At 39.5% G+C, this 20,478-nt stretch overlaps 1 protein-coding gene across 3 annotated transcripts in view; it reads left to right on the forward strand.

The window, feature by feature from the left end:
• The window catches only part of LOC123021251 (USP6 N-terminal-like protein), a 125,336-nt gene that overhangs the window by 84,567 nt on the left and 20,291 nt on the right, over nucleotides 1–20,478 (forward strand). For 2 of the 3 annotated variants that reach the window (XM_044425875.1, XM_044425876.1), the window contains 6 exons: nucleotides 134–207; nucleotides 1,699–1,784; nucleotides 2,532–2,571; nucleotides 3,559–3,639; nucleotides 13,342–13,449; nucleotides 20,123–20,232. In XM_044425875.1, the coding sequence (XP_044281810.1) occupies nucleotides 142–207; nucleotides 1,699–1,784; nucleotides 2,532–2,571; nucleotides 3,559–3,639; nucleotides 13,342–13,449; nucleotides 20,123–20,232 (491 nt within the window). In that variant the 5' untranslated portion in view covers nucleotides 134–141. The remainder of the gene's footprint in view (nucleotides 1–133; nucleotides 208–1,698; nucleotides 1,785–2,531; nucleotides 2,572–3,558; nucleotides 3,640–13,341; nucleotides 13,450–20,122; nucleotides 20,233–20,478) is intronic. The other variant, XM_044425877.1, reaches the window with a different exon arrangement.

The raw sequence follows: 20,478 nt of genomic DNA on the forward strand, positions 1-20,478 counted from the left end.
TAGACTATAAGTCTATAATAATGTTTATATTTTCTAGTTGTCAACATTGCTTTTACCACTTTCTAGAATGCTCCCTGTGCAATGTATACTGTCTGCTCATTATCTCATTGTTTATTTTTACCTTTTCTTACAGCTTTTGACATGAAGAAAGACATAGATGCCTTAATAGCAGAGGAAAGAGCAGAAATCATTGCTAAGTATGAGAAGGTAAGACCTCATGGTTTGTTGGAGCAAGTGCTGGGTAGTTTAGCACCTAAAAATTGATTGGCCCATGTTCACATAGCACACTCAAAAGCTTATGGAGGAGTTGCTTGTGGGTTGCTGAGTGAAAGTGAAGTGGCTGGTATGGTTTCAGCTGCACATTCTTGAGGGTCCATGGATTTTTGAGGAGAGTGACTTGCTCTTTTGGAGCACCTGCCACCTGGAGGCTATTTCATGTGTCCTTCATATGGCAGCCTATCTCAAAGGAAGTGACCATGAGATGAAACTCATAAGAAACAACACAGGTTAGTTTGCTGTCAGAGTTGGCCTTGATGTTTTGATGGCCTCTGTAGCCTTTTCAGGAGTCCCATTGTCATCAGACATGGATTCTAGTATAACTTCCAGATAAAACTAAGTGATCACAACTTATGCAGTTGCTTAAGGTTTTTGGATTCTCAAATCCCCTGCTGTGTCATCTCAATCTGTCAGATCTCTCAGAGCTTCCCATTGGTGCTTCAGGTTCTTATGATGGGGCGTCAGAGTTTTCTGTGGCTGTTCCTTGTTTCTTTCTGGAGAGTTGCCAAAGTCAAGAAACACTGCAAAGCCATTTCAGATTTGCTTTGGGAGAAGTGATTTAAGATGGCCTTGGAGTCATTTTAATGTTCTATACTATACTGGGGTAGTTTAAAAATATATTGGTTTAAGAGGGCTCAGTAAAGAAATTATAAACAAATAGAATTATGCTTTCATGGTGAGCCCACTCCATTTTTTTGGTCATTACACTTGGATAGGCAAATGAATATGGAAGCTGCTTTATAGTGAGTCTGAACAATTCTGACTCTAAAAATGATGGCAGGAGAGTTGCATGTACTTCATTATGGGTTTCCATTACTGATGCTTGTTCCTTCATATGCAGAATATGTAGCCTCTTAAAAGGTCCTTCCCAATTTGATACTGAAACATACTAGCAGCATAAGGGAAAAAGAAGAATAGTAACAGGTTTCAAGGGCAGTTTCAGTAGAGCTGAACAAAACTAAAACCGTTATGTTTTAGTGGTTCAGTGTGCATAGGATAAGCACATAGGAAAATGGCTGCCACTCTACATAACTGGCTTAAATCCACCTATCACCTTGTTAACTGTCTAATCTTTTCAGCATATACATGGTATGTCATCAAACAAAAGCTAGTTTTGCATGAATGAAAATGTCATAAGAATATATGTTGTCTTCTTGCATTGCTTCTTAAAATGCCATCATTATGCAGAAGTCTTATGCTGTTAGGTTTGTTTGTTTGTTTGTTTTTATATGTGTGTATTTATAGGCCACCTATAACTGCCGAGGCCTTCCACCATGATTTGTATTTTTCCTTCATATTTTAAAATCAAAGTCAAAATCAGACTGAAGAAAAGAGGGAGGGGGAATAAAATAAAATGTTGGTATTTTCTTACATGAAACAAAGGTAAAGCAACTTAAGTGTACTTTACTGTTTTGTTTACAGGGAAGGCAGGAAGGGGCTCAGATTGATCCATGGGAAGATGCTGACTTCACTCTCTACAAAGTTACAGACAGATTCGGGTTTTTGCAGTAAGTTCCACTTTTTCTGCCCCCTAAATCCTTTGCTGAAACTGGCATTGAGGCTTACTGTTGCACCCTTTCACTGATTTGTGGCTGCGTTGTAGCTTTGTTCAGTATTCACTCCGTCTGAGCTGTGCCTGTACCTATCATTTCAGTCCACTTATGGAGATGAGAAACATAGAGAATGGCTTTTTCTTGCTAATGAAAGCAGCCATTGTATATCGGATAAGGTGTGATAGGACTTGGTTTCCAGAAATCAATGTATGCATCTTCTGCCTGCAGGCATATTATATACTTCTGATGTGATCAGAGTTCCTGGAAACCATGAATTATCTTTTAAGGAAATCTAAAAGTGTTCAAATCTGCCTCAGCTTCCCTTTAAAATGATTCAAGTGTTCACCACAAGGGACTCTCACTATCCCTTCCCATTGATTTATTATCTCCATTGCAATTGTTAGGCTACCATAGTTTCATTGTTATGTGTAATGCATGAATTATACCTGTGAACAGGAACTCAAACTGATCACCCTCCTGATGTTGCTTCCAAATATTTCAGGAGTTATCCAGTCATTAAGAAATAGAATTAAATATGAAATAAACAAAGGAGCAACTTAATAGGAACTCCTTAGCAAACAAGACAAATTAGGCTGCTGCTTTTCACTCAGCCTCTGAAGAAAAACTTCAGGACTCTTTTCTGTACAGCCCATGTTTGTATCAATTACACATTGGTTCAGTCTGAATTTTTTATTCTTTCAGTGAGCATGAACTACCAAACCGCAGTGCTCTGGAGCAGAAGGTAGGAGCTGGAAGCTTTATCTTCTGTGGAGGGATTGTGGGGAGGCAGAAGCTGCTGCTGGCTTTGCTTTTTAATAGCAAGGGACGGAAGGCAATGCTGTTATTAGCATAAGAATCCAATTCATTCAGTAAATAAAAATATTTCCTCAACATGTTTACTTGGAAGTAAATCCATTGATTTCAATGAGACTTAATTCTTATGGTGCTTAAACTTTTTATGAAACCAGTTATGAAGATAATGGAACATTATCAAAAAGGTTTAAAGAGGTTTCCTTTTTGAATTCTAAAACAGCAAAAGCTGCACTTTACAAAACGGGGATTGCTTGCTGCAATTTAGCTTGGTCTAAGTGGGGATTTCTTGTATATTCCAGGAACAGCTTTCCGAAGGGCAGCTGAGCCTTGCAGATAAATCTCAGGGGTGAGGGTGAGAGTAGACCAATTACAAAGACATGAATCATAGTCATCAGTTATGAAAATCTGGTTGAGAGGGGGAGACACAGTATCCTACTGCTGGGTATAGATTTTATGTCAAGGACCACAAGTTCTTATAACTATCCTCATGTCATTCGGTATATTAATTGTCAGTCTTATCTTATTTATCCCCTTAAAGGTAAATGGGCTAACACAATATTCTCAAACCTGGTGCTCTGCAGAAGTGTTGAGTACAATTCCCAATATTCCCTGCCAGCATTGCTAGTTGGGGAAGAGTATTATGTTGTCTACTTAATAGTGTACAGCTTCAGTTTGGATGAGGTTCAAACATTAATACTATGTCAATTGAAAGAATGGGATAGAGGATACTTTCCCCCTTGAAAATAACAACTTTCTAGGATAGAATTGGGGAGGGGAAGCGAGTTGCTTAGATTTCCTGGATCTTACACAAACGTGACACCATAGTGTGCTGACCTGGATATCCAGGTCTCTCTTTCTTTGTTCACATAAAGTGGAAGAAAAAATCCTGAATGTCACTTTCAAAATGCTTTTCCAGCAAAAACTTCAAGAGATTGAACGAGTGGACAAATGGCTGAAGATGTTAAAAAAATGGGGAAAATACAGAAACAGTGAAAAGGTATGACACAGTTTAGTAATAGAATCATTGTTTGCCCTTTATTGCAATTAGTATTAATTATTGTTCTTTATTGTAAAGAAAACTGAAAAAAATTCTGTGTGTTCTCCCTTTCAACCATTGTGTGGTTAAAATCAATTACTAGGTTGTTGAAGCCTTTTTTTATAACTTCCCAAGCCACTGTTTCTGTCCTCCAGCCAATTTCAGCCCTATGAATGTGAAATATGTATGTAAATTAATCTCTAGAACAGTGTGTTGAAGGTAGTCTTCTGTTTGCAGCAATGCTTGCTCCCTGATGCGATCTTAACTCTGTCAGTGCCTGGCAGACAAACATTATTCTTAGCTGCATACTAACAAGGTTACAAGCAAGAGGAGTGGCTGTAAATACCTTTTGCATTCATATCAGCAATGGATGAGAAAGGAAGGAGCAGAGATGACATAGTGCCTTTTTCAGGATGAAGCAATGTAATTTTCACAGCAGGTGTGGTTTATTGTGTGAACTTTATCCTCATGTCCTATGCTACTAGCTCCTGTAGTTCTTTAGAGGACCCACATACTCTCTTATGAAAGTACAGGCAGTTGATGATCCCCCAGCAAAGCACTATTCTAGCATCCATGGAGGCCTACAAAAACCCCATGTAGAGATGAACTGCAAGCCATTAGGAATGCTGGTCTTAGTGATTCTACAGCATATCAGGCTGCTGAGCTTTTCAGACTTGAGGACAGTTTGCATACACTTGTATGGCTCCACAGTATGCCAACATATTTTTGACTGATCTACAGCAATACCTCCTCAGCTCCTGACTCTTAAAAGGCCTTCTTCTGCTTGAGAGTTATACAATATATCTTCATCACCTGAATTCTTGTGAAGGGAAAGCCTCTGAGAAATTTCACAAAGTTCAATAATTTCTATACTACCTTCTAAACACAATTCAGATAGCAGATTGGAAACCAATTCACTGCCACACATAATTAGCATGCTTCCAGTTACTGTCTGGAATATATAGCACAATCCATTTAGGACCCAATTCTGCAGTCTCTTTATTCCTTCTTACAGAGAGGAACACCTGCAGGATTTATATCTGTTCTTCTTTAATATACCATATTAAATCAAGCAAGTGAAGAAACAGATGGACAAGGTTAGAGAGTACCCAGGATTCACCTACAGTGGGACAGCCTAGTAAAGAATATAGAAACCATGAATGTCTTGTAAAGAAATCCTGTCTTCTACAACTCCCCATTTAACAAATGCATATGTTCACTGAAGGGAGATTATAAAGCTTCTATTTTGTGATCTCCATTGTGGTAGCTATGCTAACATAACTTCATTGCTGGCAGCTACAGTTTTAAGAGTAGTGAAGTTTTTAAAATGAGCTCCTTATGTCTTCATATTTCTTGAATACTACATGGACAACATTACCATAGACTTATTGTTCTGCAGCATTCCTAATATGATGGTTAGATGCTATCTGTCAACAATGCTCTCCTGTCATTTACATAAGTCGAGCAGCTCAAAGGCATTAAAACTTTTAATACTAAAAGCAGTGGAAGCCATCTTTGTATTCACAGGTAATTCTGTAGTGGATGTTAAAGTTGCCCTATTCCAACAAAAATAAAATTCAAAAGGAGACTCCAATATGAATAGGAATGAATTAGCAAATACAACTTTGTGGAATTTAGTTTCAGCAACTTCTGGATATAGCTAGCTCACTACCAAACAAAATTATGCTTTAAGTGTGTGTTTATGCTATTCATCTTAATACCATTCAGAAACCTTTGGCCTGTCCCAGCCCCAACTCTGGATGTTGTAACCATTTCCCTAGATTCTGTATTCCTTTGTGCTCTGCATAGTTTTGTATAATGACTCACTAGACAGCAGCTTGCCTGAATACGAAAAATTAAAGATTAGAACAGTATTCCACCCGACACCACCATCTGTAGTATCCCTAGCCATTATATCAATTCTAACATGGCAAGGGGCAGGATTTATGGTGTTGGCTTCAAGGAGATTTACAAATCAGACATTGAAACCAAAAGCAAGATAAAATGGAAATAAGTGTAAATGCTGGGGGGAAATGGCTAACTGTAGCTTATGATCTACTGCTACTTTAAAAAAAAAAAGTGATGGAGAAAAGCCCCCGGATCTTCTCTTCCTCCTCCAGCATCTCATCACACTGTCATAAGACCTGTTGCCTTCCAAGTTACTCATAGGTTCCAGTCAAGCTGATGGGGAAACAGCAGATGGTTATGGAATAGTGATAGAGATCTGGTTCTGCATTGCTGGAATCATCTAAGCCTTAAAAGAGGGTGGTGCAGGCATGGAAGTGGGGAAGACCAGAGAAGTGGAAGAAGATCCTTAAAACCCCAGAAGGGCTTTCCTCATTCAGCTTAGCGGAAAATAGGGTCAGAGATGTTACTCCCATGCTTTAGAATTCCACTTTTGATTTTCTTTCCTTGGGAAGACTGAACAGATCGGAATTCCGCTTTTGAAGTTTTGTGGAATATAACATTTCTTACTGCAGAGGAGCATCAGGAGATAGCTGATTGCCTAGCCATTTTTTCTATTATTTTGCTTTGGGTCATTGTGCTCTTAGCTTTGAATGATTCTTTGTTGTTTGCATGTTTTGTAACATCTCAGTAAATGTTTTGTAAGTTCTGTGTTCATTGCTATAGAATGTTTTGAATGTTACAAGTCAGAGCAATGTATTGTTACACTGTATTCTGTGGAGGAAATTTTCCTTTCTCCTTGCAGTGAAATATTTAGTATGATAAAATAGTCTGCCTGGCTTTCAAAAGTGCTTTTATTAAATTTAGGCGGAAGCACAGATCTGCTCTTAAGCACACATCAAGGAAGAATTGTATCCATATTATTTTACATTCATTTTTATTGTATTTATATGCTGCCAAGCAGCCTGAAGGACTTTCTAGACAGTGTATAACAATCAAAAAACCAGAATACAACCATTTTAAATTTATAAAATACTAAACTCATCTATCATTAATAGTAATAATAATGCATTGATCATTATAAATCATGTCCAGGTGAGTGGACAAGAATTAATCTATCAAACTCCTTAAAGTTAATAAAATCATCTTTTAAAATTAATTATTTAAATTTCAGTGAGTGGAAATGTTTACATATACAGTTATTCTAACACTATTCTTCATCTGCATCCTTACTAAACTTCTATTGCTAGTACTAAATTTCCATTGAAGAAAACAAATGCTGCCTTTAAGCTAACATCTATCTAATCAAGTTAGGAGTGGTAATTTGGTTAATGGTTGGGGGGTTTTGCATGTGTCCTAAATTACAAAAAAGCTTGACAGCTTGATCAGTGAGCTTATAGACTTCTTTATAGCTTTCAGATTCCATTACTCATTGGAATGCACGGTCTCTTCTTTGCTCAGTACTACTTCCCTCTTTCTGCACTCAGATCATAATATACTATGGTTTGCAGATGTGAGAAACTGAATTCCTCATTAACTCTAAGTAGAGAAATAATTTTTGGCCTTGTTGGAATTGCAACATCCCTGACTACTGACCGTACTGATCAGCAGTGAAGTTCTACAACAGCTGGAGGATCCCACATTTTCTGCTCCTGAATTCAACAAAAGGCCATTCCTGTGGGGATTGTCTCAAACTTGGTACCTGAGGCAGAATATCCCAAATGACAACCCTACTGCAATTAACAAATACAGAGCTCTAGCATAGTTCCCATTCCTTGTAATGGAGCTTACTTTCCTGTAGCTTATGCTGCGTGAAATGGATCTCTGCCTCCCCCCACCCCCCACCCACTTGCCTTTGAATGCATCTAACATCTGCTGTCTGGAGTGGCTGCCTCTGATGCTTGATGAGATCATCCTTGAAACTGTAGTTTATAGAATTGGAAAAGACCAGAAGAATACCTAGCCTCATTTCCATCAGATGGCTCCCTCCACTTTCTATCCTTCCACTGATGCAGCTTCACAAAGAAGGTCATTTGATGCTGCAATTGGAGAGCAAGTACATTACACAGTAGGCTAGCAGACCAAATGACAAAATGGTGAAGCGTTCATTATGTCATCCTGTCATATTGGCAAAAGGACCAAAATACTGACATTGCTAGCCAGTGTTGTTTAGCATGAGAAGTAGTCAGCAACATGCATTTGGCACACATTTCTGGTTAGATTATACATTTCAGAAAAATGTGGATGAGGAAAGAGACATTCTTCTTCGTGGACTCTGTGTATCACACATATGGGCTCTGTGCATGCATGCAGCCTGTCTTGGGGAAGATTCTTTAGCTAAGATTTATTCAGTTGGAACCCCTCCCCCAGCCCCACTCAGGCATGAGGGAAGAGTACCTGCCCACTTCTCAGTTCTTCTTTCTTTCCCCTTAGTTCCCTCCTCCTTGTAACACGCTCTCATTTACTAGTAGGACTGTGTTGTTAACCTTTAGTGAAGACAGGAGACAGCACCGGTTGTCACAACAGCCACCCAACCCCCCCACAAGACAGATTCACAAAAGTAGCACAAAGAATGGACTGAAAAGACCCCACAGTGGTGGTGACCTGCAACAACTATGCAATGTTTGTTTCCTTACCTGAGAGCAACATGGCCTACATATGCAACAGCTGCAAGCTAATAGCCCTATTAAAAGAAAAGATGAGAGCACTGGAGCAGCAGGTGTCCACCCTCAAGAATAAAAGGAGATTAAGAGTTTTTAGACAGAGTGGTGAAACTGCAACAGCTAAATGTAGTCCAGAAGCAAGAAGTGCACCAATTAACTGTGGCAGAAGAAGAGAACCCTGAGGGAAGGAAATTGAGAAAATTCCCTGGAACAGGGTGACAGATGCAGAAGAACTAGAAGCCACTCTGTACTGGTGGAAGCAGTGGAACTCTCAAGCCACTTTAAATTGCTTGAGGAAGAGACAAGTGAGAAACCCACTGTGAAAGAACTACATGACACACTGAGTAACTCTGAAAAAGAGACAAAAAGTCTATCAGGTAAGGTAAAAGATACCACAGTTTGCAACATCAAAAGGAGAGGAGTGATAGTTGTGGGAGATTTCCTGTTGCGTGAAATGGAAAAATAGGAATATTGCAGTGAACCAGAAAATTGCCAAGTATGCTGTCTCCCTGGAACGAAGATTAAAGATATAACCAATAAGTTCACGCATCTCATACAACCCGCTGAAAAATACCCCTTCTTTCTCATCCATGTGGGAACTAATGACACTGCCAGGAGAAGCTTTGATGAAATAATATCAGACTATGAAGCACTGAGGAGGCAAATTTAGAACACTGGGGTCCAGATAGTCTTCTCCCCAAACCTACCAGCACATAGTAGAGAAAAATAAATTCTTCAAGTGAATGACTGGCTACAATGGTGGTGCTGTAAAGAGATTTGGATTCTGGAAGCACAAGTTAAGGTTTCTGGAAGATGAACTATTGACAAATGATGGGTTACACCTCGCAAAGAATGGTAAGCGTGTGTTTGGACACTACATGAAAAAGTTAATCAAGAGAGCTTTATACTGAAACATACCGGGGAGGGAGATGTGCAGCATAGTATATCATCACCTGACAAAGACTTGTGGATTTCAACAGAGTAAAAACCTCAAGCAGGGCCCAACATCAGTCTTCCAAAAAAGGTAGGAAGAAAACCAGGGTACAATGAGAATGAACTTTGATACCCCTCCACCAATGCTCAAAGTATGGGAAACAAACAACACGACCTTGAGCAGGAACTCCTCCCTCATGCCTGGGTGGGGCTGGGGGAAGGGTTCCTGCCAAATAAATCTTAGGTGTAGAATCTTCCCAAAGCAGGCGCCTCACTTGCTCAGAGTCCATATGAGTGAATGCACAGATGTCCACTGGAAGAACGAGTGTGGTGAGCCAGTGTGGTGTAGTGGTTAAGAGCATGGAACTGGGACTCAGGCGATCTGGGTTCCAGTCCCCGTTCAGCCATGGAGCCAACTGGGTGACTTTGGGCCAGTCACAGGCTCTCAGCCCAACCTACCTCACAGGGTTGTTGTTGTGGGGATAAGATGGAGGAGGAGAATGATGTAAGCTGCTTTGAGCCCTTTGAGGAAAAAGGCAGGCTATAAATCAAGAAATAAATAACTAAAATAAACAACAGTTGCAGGTAAGCAAGTCACTTGGTGGTTATCAAGGCAATGTCTAATTGGAATAATAACTGATTACACCAGACATTTAAGAATAGCAAGTGTTTTTATATGTCCCATAATCCAAGTTAAGAAAAATGTAAACATTTTCTTTTAATTTAGCTCCCTCTTGTAAGAATGACATATAAAGCCCTAAACGGTTTAGGGCCTGGTTAACTAAAGGAATGTCTACTTCCATATGATCCTGCCTGAATTTTAAGATCATCTGCAAAGGTCCCCCTCTGAGAGCCCTCCTTAGAAGAGGTGAGGAGGACTAATATGAGGAGAGCCTTTTCTGCCATAGTCCCCTGATTATGGAACTCACTCCCCAGAGAGGTGTGCCTGGTGCTGATGCTTTATTCATTCAGTGCCAAGCCAAAGCCTTTTTATTTATCCAGTTTTTAAATTGTTAACTGGGGTTTAATCTTTTTTATCAAGTAGTGGCACTAAGAAATTTTAATCATGGTATTGTGATGATAGTGTTTTAAAAATATGTAAACCATCTTGGAGAATGGTATATTACCATTTTAAATAAATAAATAAATAAAATAGAAGCAGCTGTCTCTGAAGTCCCAGATAACCACAGCAAAGAATCTAAATAGCCTTTGAATATCCTTCCTTATGTAAAACACATCAGGCATCGGAGAGAAGCACTAAAGTAAATTGCCTTCTCAGTACAAGCCATTATATCTCTTAGTACAGATAATTGTTTTCTCATCCAAAATAGTTTATTGTTGAGGTGAAATGACTGCTCTTCTGTGATTAGTGATTCCTAGGGCATGGAGGCATTTTATAACTTTCATTTTAAGGAGAAGCTTATGTGAGAGAACTAAAGACTAGAAGCAGGTTCTTAAATTATTTCATCACATTGGGAACTTGCTCCTTGGAATGATCTGAAATGAAATCTTGGAAAAGAGGTAATGCTATTTACGGTACATGTTGCTGGACTTAGACTTATTAAAACTCTAACTTCTAGAACCAAAGCAGAATTTGCCTCTCTTTCTGCAGAGAAGCATCTTAGAACCAAACCAGGCATTACTTTAGATGCATATTTAGCAACTATGTCTTTAAAAAATTCTAGGGCAGATCCAGGCCTTAAAAATCCCCCAAAGGCTCTACCTTAACTTCCTGATCTAGATTGTACAATATGAATATGCTAGTACCACCATTAATCTCTGAGGCTCTTTGGAAAGTGTTTTATTTCTACTGGCCGGGTGTGGTATGGGATTCTGGCTGTAAAACCTTTGTAGTAAAACGACTGTGCCTATTCCAGAATGCAGCTGACTGAAGATGTATCAGTATCTTTGTGGATAAATTCTTCTTGGTCTTCTCATTTAATAATTACCCTTCCAATCCATTTTTGTATTCTCATATTTAAAAGACAAGTATAGTGGTACCTTGGCTCATGAACTTAATCTGTTCCAGGACTCTGGTCATGAGCCAAGTCAAATTTCCCCATAAAGTTCAATGTAAATAAGGTTAATCCATTCTGTAACTATTTTTTTTAAATCAGAAAAATGTGAAGCAAAGTGGCAAAGAACAACAAAGATTGCAGCCATCTCTCCACCCCCCCCAACAGTACCGTGATTGTGCCCATCATCCCTACATGCACTCATCATCCCAGCGCACTCGGTGGGCGGGAGACGGGCGCGATTGTGGGTGCACTGGGGGGGGGGGGGGAACGGCACAAACACGGGGGGGCTGGGGGGGGAGAGGCAGGTGCAAACACGGGCATGCTGGGTGGAGAGATGGGTGTGAACGTGGGTGTGCTGGGGGGGAGTCAGGCGCAAACATGGGCGTGCTCATGGGGGGAGACGGGCAGGATCGTGCTGTGGGGGGGGAGATGGCCGAGATCACGGTTGCACTCTTGCAGGAAAGATGGGCGCAATCTCGGCCATCTCTCCCCCGCCCCCAGCACGATTGTGGCCATCTCCCCACTCAGGTGGGGTGGGGAGATGACCGCGATCGCAATCACCACTCAATATGGAGTTCGTGACCTGAGTCAAAATTTTTATGAAATTTTTGTTCACGACCCAATTTGGTTGTGTACCGAGGCATTTGTGAGCCAAGGTACCACTGTATTTCATTTTAGTATCACTAAAATTCCTTGCCTTCCAAGAATTATACGCAGAATTTGGACATCACACCATGCAAGCATAGAATTTGTACTAAGCATGAAATGCAGTATCCGAAGCCTCTTACTGTATGTGTATGAAAAACGTCTTTCCTCTTTGTTGACTTCAATATGTTTGAAAATGCATGTGAAATCCTAGAAGTTGGATGTGGGGAAAGTTGATAGGATTTTCAGTGGACAGGAACTAGAGCTGTAATGCCTTGCATAGTTTTCTCTTTCTGATTAGAAATGAAATAAGTTGTATAAAACAAGATAATGACCTGGTTTCCACATAACAGCAGCAAATCATTCATCAGTTAACCCATGTTTTTGCTATAGAATCTGTTTGGTGTGTGCTGCTGTCCCTTTAAATAGGCAACATCAGATCAGCTTGATTATAAGTTGCTCCATGACATCCAAGCCTGGATACTATGGATTAATCATGTGTTAAGGTGCCTTAAGTTAACCCAACTGCTGATTGTAGTTAACCCATGATTTGCTGCTATTGTTTGCAAATTGGTTCACTGTCTTCAGCCATACTTAATTTGCATTTATAGAGATCACATTTTTTCTGATACAAAATTTGGGTTATACTAGTATTAGTGTATTTTTTATAAAGTACATGAATTCACAGCCTTGATTATATGACAGCTGTAAGTGAACAGTAAGTGAGCGAGCCACAATAGCAGCCAGCTGTTTCTGTGAGCAGACCACAGAACTTTGTCCATTGATGGGCTATGCTAATAGAACCAAGATTACTTAGGGAAAGATCAGCCACAAAATTACTGTCCAGAAAGCCCTGTTTCTCTTAATGTCCTGCAGAGAACAGGAAGGGCTAGAAATGGAGAGAGAGCAAATAAGTAAAACCTTGGATTAACCATTGCAGTCAAGTGGTTCAGGTCTCTTAGCACTGGAGATGTATTTAATGGTGTCATTTTATCAGTGCAAAACTCTTACCTCTCACAGAAACCCCATTTTCATTCTACTGACTAGTGCTATAAAATGCTCCTGAAGATACACTGTCTTGTTTTCAGAAATAACAAGTTGTGCAAATATTGCATCAATAGGATATAAACAAATCATGTATATTATTGAAAGCTTTTTTCCTTATAAATTTTGTCTACTCTTAGACCTGTCATGCACCCAAACTTTATAAAGTCACATAAACTGCCCAGTTAGAATACTCACAGTGAATACATGCTAATACTATGTTTCGAAACAGTAAAGCACAGTATCTTTTCCTATATATATGATTGCCAACTCGTATCAATTTGCATTTTCCTGAAGGAAACTAGACTAAGAGTACATAATTTAAGAGGAGACAATTAACTTTAGAATGACTTGATACCCTTTGGGTTACCAAGCTACTACAGAATTTGTTGTATTTGAAAAATACACATATTTTTGGAAGGCTGCACTAATCTGTGTGATTTAAAACTTCATAGATGTTCCGCAGAGTTTATAAAGGGATACCCCTCCAAGTGCGAGGCCAGGTCTGGTCACTCTTGCTGGATGTTGAAAAGATTAAGAAGGAGAATGAAGGAAAGTATGAGGTAATGCATTTTTTGTTGGATACAGTACTGAAGTGCAAAATATGTTGCAGCAATAAACAACCTCATGGTTGCTTTATTCCTAGATTTCCACATTTTAATGTATTTTGATTTGAAAGTAGATGATATGTTTGGTATTCACTACTTTCAAAAGAGTAGATATGCTCTGCCATATAGCAATTGTACTGCTGGAGAATGTATAGCTCCCAAAGAATGGATTCATGAGAAAAAAGATTGGTTTAAAAAGCCCTTATTAAATGCTGATACTATTATTTATGTGACCAGAAATAATAAGTAGGTGAGTATTGCACTTTGGCAATCACATTTTACACAACACTTAAATAGCAGTTCATTGGGGTCTGTTGGTGGAAGGGTCCTCTGATTGGATGGAGGGTGTTCTGTGTGTTAGCCTGATTTTAGATATATATACTCTGGTGTTGTCTAAATTATAACAATGCACTCTACATGGTGCTGTCCTTGAAGACTGTTCAGAAACTGCAGCTCATGTAGAATTTGGCAGCCAGTTTAAGTTACTGGGACTCATAGATCTGAACACATAAGACCAGTTCTGGGCCACTTGCACTGGCTGTTGGAATGCTTCCAGGCCCAGTTCAAGGTGCTGGTTTCAGCCTTACATGGTTTGGGACCACAATGCTTGATGGAACACTTCTTCTGTTCATAATCTAGCAAGACAGGACACTAAACTCAGCATCTGGGGCCTTTCTCCAAGTACGAACTCAGAGGGCAGCAGAAAGAGGGAGGACTTTCTCTTTGTTGACCCCCGCCCCCAATCTGTTAGCTGTCCCAAGTAGGGGACGGGATAGAAAAGCTTTTAATAAAATCAATCAGTCTGTGAAATGACTTCCCCACTGTGGCCCACCAGGTGCCAATAATGACATCATTGTGATGTCAGGTTAAGGCAGCCTTTATGCCAAGGCTTTAAAAGATAGATTTGAATATGCAGTGGTACTTATCCCAGACATTTTTCTTTTGCAGGGCTGTTCTTCATTGCATGTTTTTAGCTTTTTCAGTTTTTACTTTTTGATAAGATTTTATGGCATTGATATTGCATTTTATTGTACTCTTTTTATATACTGCTGTAAACCACCCAGAGAACTTCAGTTATTGGCAGTATAGAAAATAACTAATCTGGAAGAGGTATAGCATTCTTCCAAACACAAAATTTAATGTTCAAAGACTGGTTCATCCCCAGTACAGAAACACAACCTTCAGGGAAAACATGTAGTCTGTAAGCAATGAATGAAAAATAAGAATTTATTCGGGAGGGAGATTCTAAGATGGAATCTTAAAAACCCTAAATATACATATTTGACTGCTAAAAAGCCTTTCTGTTTCTAGACCTCTCTTCCTTTTAATAAAAACACTCTTACTTCAACAAACATGCATCTTAAACAATATCTTTTATTTTATTTTTTTTATTTCTATACTGCCCCATAAGAAAGTGCTCTGTCTTTACAAGCACACATTAGTTTTGTTATACTCTTTCACCTCAGTTAACTCCAGAGCTGTTTGTGAAAGCTATAGCATAAACCATGGGTCTTCAAACTATGACCCGCAAGATGGATCCTGCCCATCATGCCCATTCATCTGGCCCGCGCCACTGCAGCGTGGGCTGGAAGTGGTGGCTTGCTCGCTTGGAGATGGTTTTGGACTCGCTGGGAAATCTCATCGTGAGCTGCCACCGTGCGTGCCCAATGCCACCTCGGGCGCACCCAACGATGCCTCACTGGCCCGCACGCCCAGGCCCCCCCTCCTCACCGGCCCACGCGTGTAACTGCCGCCTTTCAGCTGGCCCCCTATTGAAAAAGTTTGAGGACCACTGGGATAAACTATACATTTGTACTCTAAACTGAACAAAACATTTTTAAAAATCGTATCAGAATTGAAATGAAAAACTGGCTTTTTTAATTCATAGCATGTGAATGTTGAAGACAATATCTAATATAAAAACTAGGGGTGCAACCCGCTTAAAGAAATTACAATTGATTATTCTGTTGATTAAATTTGGATAAATTTACATGTGGGTCAGAACAATAGATTGGATCAGGATATTTATGCTCCAATGGAACCCCTGTGAAAAGTTAGTCATGTTTTAATTAATGGGATGTAAATATTATTAATGTAGCATGAATCCAAACATAGTTTTTAATTATTAGTATACGTGTTACAGTAGGTACAATCTTTGAAGAGACATTTAGTGAAAGAAGGGAAAATGCTTCTTTTAAGATATTAGCTATCTGCAGTGTTTATAGGTACGCATAGGGGTATATGTGTGTGCGTGCATCTGTATGCATGCATGTGTGTGAGAGAGATAATAATGAAAATGATGAGGAGGAGGAGGTCAAGATAGCATACCCACTGCAGCTCAGCACATAGGCTAGACTCTAGACATGTCTTGCTGGATCAATATTTGTTCTTCCTGTTTTTCTTTACTGGCACTTTGATTGCCCCATCACATATCATTGAACACCTGCCAGCCCCGAGTGATTTCTCAGTGCATCCTCATTAGCTGTCTGCTTTCCGCCAATGTTTCTTCAGTAGCAAACACCTGACCAACAGCGTCTTACAAATCCGATGGAATTGTCAGCATTGAACCATGGAAGTTTGTCACTGCCACCACTGGAAGAATTTGTTATGCAGGCATGCTTATCACAGATGCAAGATTCCTGATCTTCTGAAAGTCTTTTGGCTGCCCTGTTTTCTTCAGGCCCCTTTCCATTGCTAAGTCTGGGATTTCTAACATACTATTTAAAAATAACAAATGTACTTCTCTCCGAAGCAAAGGCACCCTTTCCATAGTCAGTTCTGTACTTCAAAAAGAGAGGAATTGATTGGCCAAATAAACAAAAGCATCATAGAAAATAGGCCTTGACATTACCTAAATTATATGTATGATTCACCATAAATATGGGCCAGGATTTGAAGTTTAGGGGTTGCCACCACCTGTTTTCTGAAGACATCTTCATTCCGGCTCTCAGTAGATACTTCAACAGAGAGTGGAGCTGGCAGTGGGATTTACAGCAGAATAGCCATTGAAGCTTGCTGCTTTTTCTGCATAGCTCACTTCTATAGAAGTGTTCGATGAGTAATCCAGGCAGTTTTTTTCTTCTTCTAGAGTATGCTTGATGACTGACAATAGTCAATTTGCCTACTGTATCTTAAACTACCTTTTATTGTACTCTGAACAGTAACATAAGACTCAAACTGGTTACAAAAGAACTTAATGAAATCAGCTCTTAGAAAAATGTACAGACAGCTGCAGGGTATTTGAATGTTGTGCAAGCAATTCTTGGAACCCCAAGCAAGATGTTACTCTGTGTTTTCCAGCAACTATTTCCACTAACTATATTTCCAGGTCATTGTATTCAGGAGACATTGTATTCATGGCCAAGAACCTGTGTTAAAGCTTCTTTGTGCTATTTCTAACCACAGGAGCATTAAGGCCAGCCTTGGGCCCATAGGTGACACTCTAAAAGTTAAGTACAAGATTAAGTAGTGACATCTAGTAATTTCAAGGTATTTATAATATTTCTGTTAAGTATTAATACTCATAGCATATTAAGATTGTGCTTGAATAATGGTAAAGTCCACCCAACTCATTATGATGTGAAAAGTTAAAGGAAATGGGATAGACACCGCTAGCCATCAGTGAAGAATAAAAGGCTGCTGCTGCTGCTGCCAAGTTGTTCCCACCTGGCCATGTCTTAGCGCAAGTGATCAGAATAAACAAAAGTCACAAGCAGTTTAAATAAGCTCTTGAGTGGTCTGCAATAAACAAGGGACTAATAGTATAATAGGCTTTATGTGCACATAAATCCTGGAAATCAGCTCTTCATAATCCTTCTCATCCTTGGTGCCACCTGAGGCCAGCAGGAGCTTTACATGATCTAGAAGAAAGTTGGAGACAGGAAAGGAATATAGCTTTCATGTTTAGTCAGTGGGCCTTAATACATTTAGACTTCTAAACATTTTAAACATTTTGAAAAATAACACTTCATGTTTGACTTAGCCAAAGTCATACCTGAATTCTGCAAGTTCTGCTTGCATTCACAAGTATTTCCATATGTAGCTTTGGATCAGAGCTTATGTTTCTAGCCATAGTACATGTCTTCCCTCACACCCAAACTTTATCCTGTTTCTTCTTTAGCAGCAATCCATTTTGCGAAGTCAGACTGTTTCCTTCAGTTTAATTTTTCACTGGGAGCATCTGCATGTTACTAATATCAGTGAAAGTATGTTTTATACATGTGCTCATTTGGTAGGTGGCCACAAGTATGCTGGGAGAGGGGTTAACTGGAACACAAAGAGATATGCTTATATATCATGTCATGAATTCTCAGTAATATTGTTTGAGTCAAAATAATAACATGTGACTGGCAGTTTGAAGAAGAGTAATTTTACTCCCATATGAGAAGCATGGAGTTTATTTACTTATGTATTTATTTAAAGTTTTTATATGCCATCCAATACTACAGTCTAGAGTTGCTGGTACAAGGACTCTTGAAATACCAAATGATCTGGTAGGTTGTGGGGGAGCAGGACAATTTCTGCAGGTTATGACAATCAGTAACATTAGGACAACCTAATCAATAAATGCATAGTCCTACAAAATGTCTGTCTGCATTTGAATGGTGTCATAACTTGATATACCCTAAGGATAATTGAATGACAGAAGATTATATTTCCAGGTTTGCAGTATGTGATATATCTTAGTAGTTACTAGAACTTCCCTAATCAAATTGCTAAATTATTTCAAATGGAGTATTTCAGCTGTAATCAACCACTTTTCATGTATGTATCATTAAAACTAAAAAGTTCCTTCTTTGAGAAGGTATATGATATTCATCAGTAACAAGAAAGTTGAGTCCAAAATGGGGGAGTCACTCCCCAAAAAACCCCTCAAATGATAATACTAGTTTTGGAAAAACAGGGAAGGAAAAAGTTAAAGCCTCCCTCCATGTTCCATTAATTCTCATCACAGGTAGTTTGCTTCTTGGTGCAGAGATGGCAAGCTAATTGTCTGAGACTACTTGGTTCTCATTTCTGTCTCACAATTAGTTTAAAAGTGATGAATTTGGTGAAAAGGGAAAACAAGTCTCATTATTTCACATTTGTTCTAGCAAAAGAGTACTGCCAGATGAGGTTTTTAATATGATGTCATCATGCTTTAGTCATGCAATTTTATAGGAGGGGCAGGATGACCCCGTAAGCCAATTGCAATCTATGCATATTGTTCCAGTGCATCCTCTATCTTTTTTCTTTTTGCAAGCAATCCATTAAGTAAGGAAAGAGCAGAACAGCAGCACAATAGCCTTGAAAATATAGATAGAAAAATACGCAATTGAGGAGTTGCCTCTGGGGAAGGTGGATGAGGTGCTTGGGGTGCCCCTGCATTCTTTTATTGTTCGCTTTGCATTTCTGGTTGAAGAACCATTTTGTATCCTGCCATGCAATTCCTTCCACCTAATCTACTGGCTCTCAGCCTTACTTAATTACTTTTTAAAATAGGTTTCCACAGTCCACACTATTTAATTAGCTATTTAATTACTATATTACATTGAAAACAACATTTACTTCTGAGTGCAGATGTAGAGGTTCTGCCTATAGCACTGCAGTCCACTGACTCTATGCTTCAAGCATTGTTTTTATTAATTTACTCAAAACTGAGCTATGATAGAACCGTACAACTAGCAAGTAGGGAAAATCAGAATAGCAGGTTTTCTTGTAAAAAAAAAAAAGGGTTAGATTAAATTAAACCAGGTAGGTCTAGTTATGAAGTTGACTAAACTAGAGACTCCGGTGAAATTGATGGTACTGCACATCTGATTCTATAGCTTTGTTTACTTAAACGTAAGTTTAGATGTAATCCTTTTGCCTGTGCTGCATGTACTTTTAAAAGAAGAAACTTTTCATTTTTGCTTGCAGTTGAACTATTTCAAAAACAAAGAAAGTGTGCACACAAAACAGAGTGCTGTAATAGTCCTGAGAAGCACCTGCTTCAAAATGTTAGGAGAAAGGTGTGTGTTGTGACCTCTGAGGGGTGGGGAAAGGGGAGGAGATAATGCTGCCCATATGGGTATGCCATGCCCATTGTGTGGGCAGAAGATGTTTATACCAAAAAAAATACTGGATTTCTGTACTGGGACCAATCAGTTCCAATTTCACTTACAGTGCAAGAGCAATGATTGGTAGCATTAGAGCAGCCTTCTGTGTGGATGTACCATAAGGACACCACCTACTGTGGCTGCCCGAAAACCTTCTGGAAGTAGATGTTTCTGGGCTTCCAAGGAAGGGCAGGAGTGCAGAGGTGGGGATTGTCTCCATGCTTCCCCCACCAAAAAGAGCACTTAAGATATCCAGTTTCAGCATTTGTAAGTGTTTTATCCCTGCTCATGAGAAGGGCCTGAGGCACCCTCAGAATTCCTAGTATCCCAGCAGAACCTCATTCCTCCCATTCCTGTCCCCCAGAACCGACCCTCCCCCCCACCATGCATGCTGTATCTGAAGTGACGTTAGAGCCACAGCTGGCATGAAAAGAGCTGTGCTGGATGGAAGGAGGGCACTTTGAATTGGAAGCCCTAGATGATGCCACCTTCTTGGAGATGGGTTATATTTGAACAATTTTGAATGCTTTGTCCCATCTTCTTTCATTCAGAAAATGAAACAACAAGCCAGGAGTTTCTCATCAGAAATCAAGCAGATAGACCTTGATGTCAATCGCACCTTTCGGAACCACATCATGTTTCGCGATCGCTATGGAGTGAAGTAGGTTTCTCATAAATGGAACTTAACTATGCGTGATATCTAAATAAATAAATGTTTTATCTCTGGGTTCTATCCACTGATGTCATTCACCAGCAAAATAGACATTGATGGCAAAACAGATTCGCCCTTCAGTCTCTGCATACACCAAATTTGCTTTAGAAGATTGGCAGATCTTCTGGAGCAGATTTGCAGTGTGTGCAGGGTGAAGAGCAAAAGGAAGGGGAAGTCACACTATTGAGCAGAAAT

Source organism: Varanus komodoensis, unplaced genomic scaffold (genome assembly GCF_004798865.1).
Source record: "Varanus komodoensis strain SLA01 unplaced genomic scaffold, ASM479886v1 scaffold16, whole genome shotgun sequence".
Classification (NCBI taxonomy): Eukaryota; Metazoa; Chordata; class Lepidosauria; order Squamata; family Varanidae; genus Varanus; species Varanus komodoensis.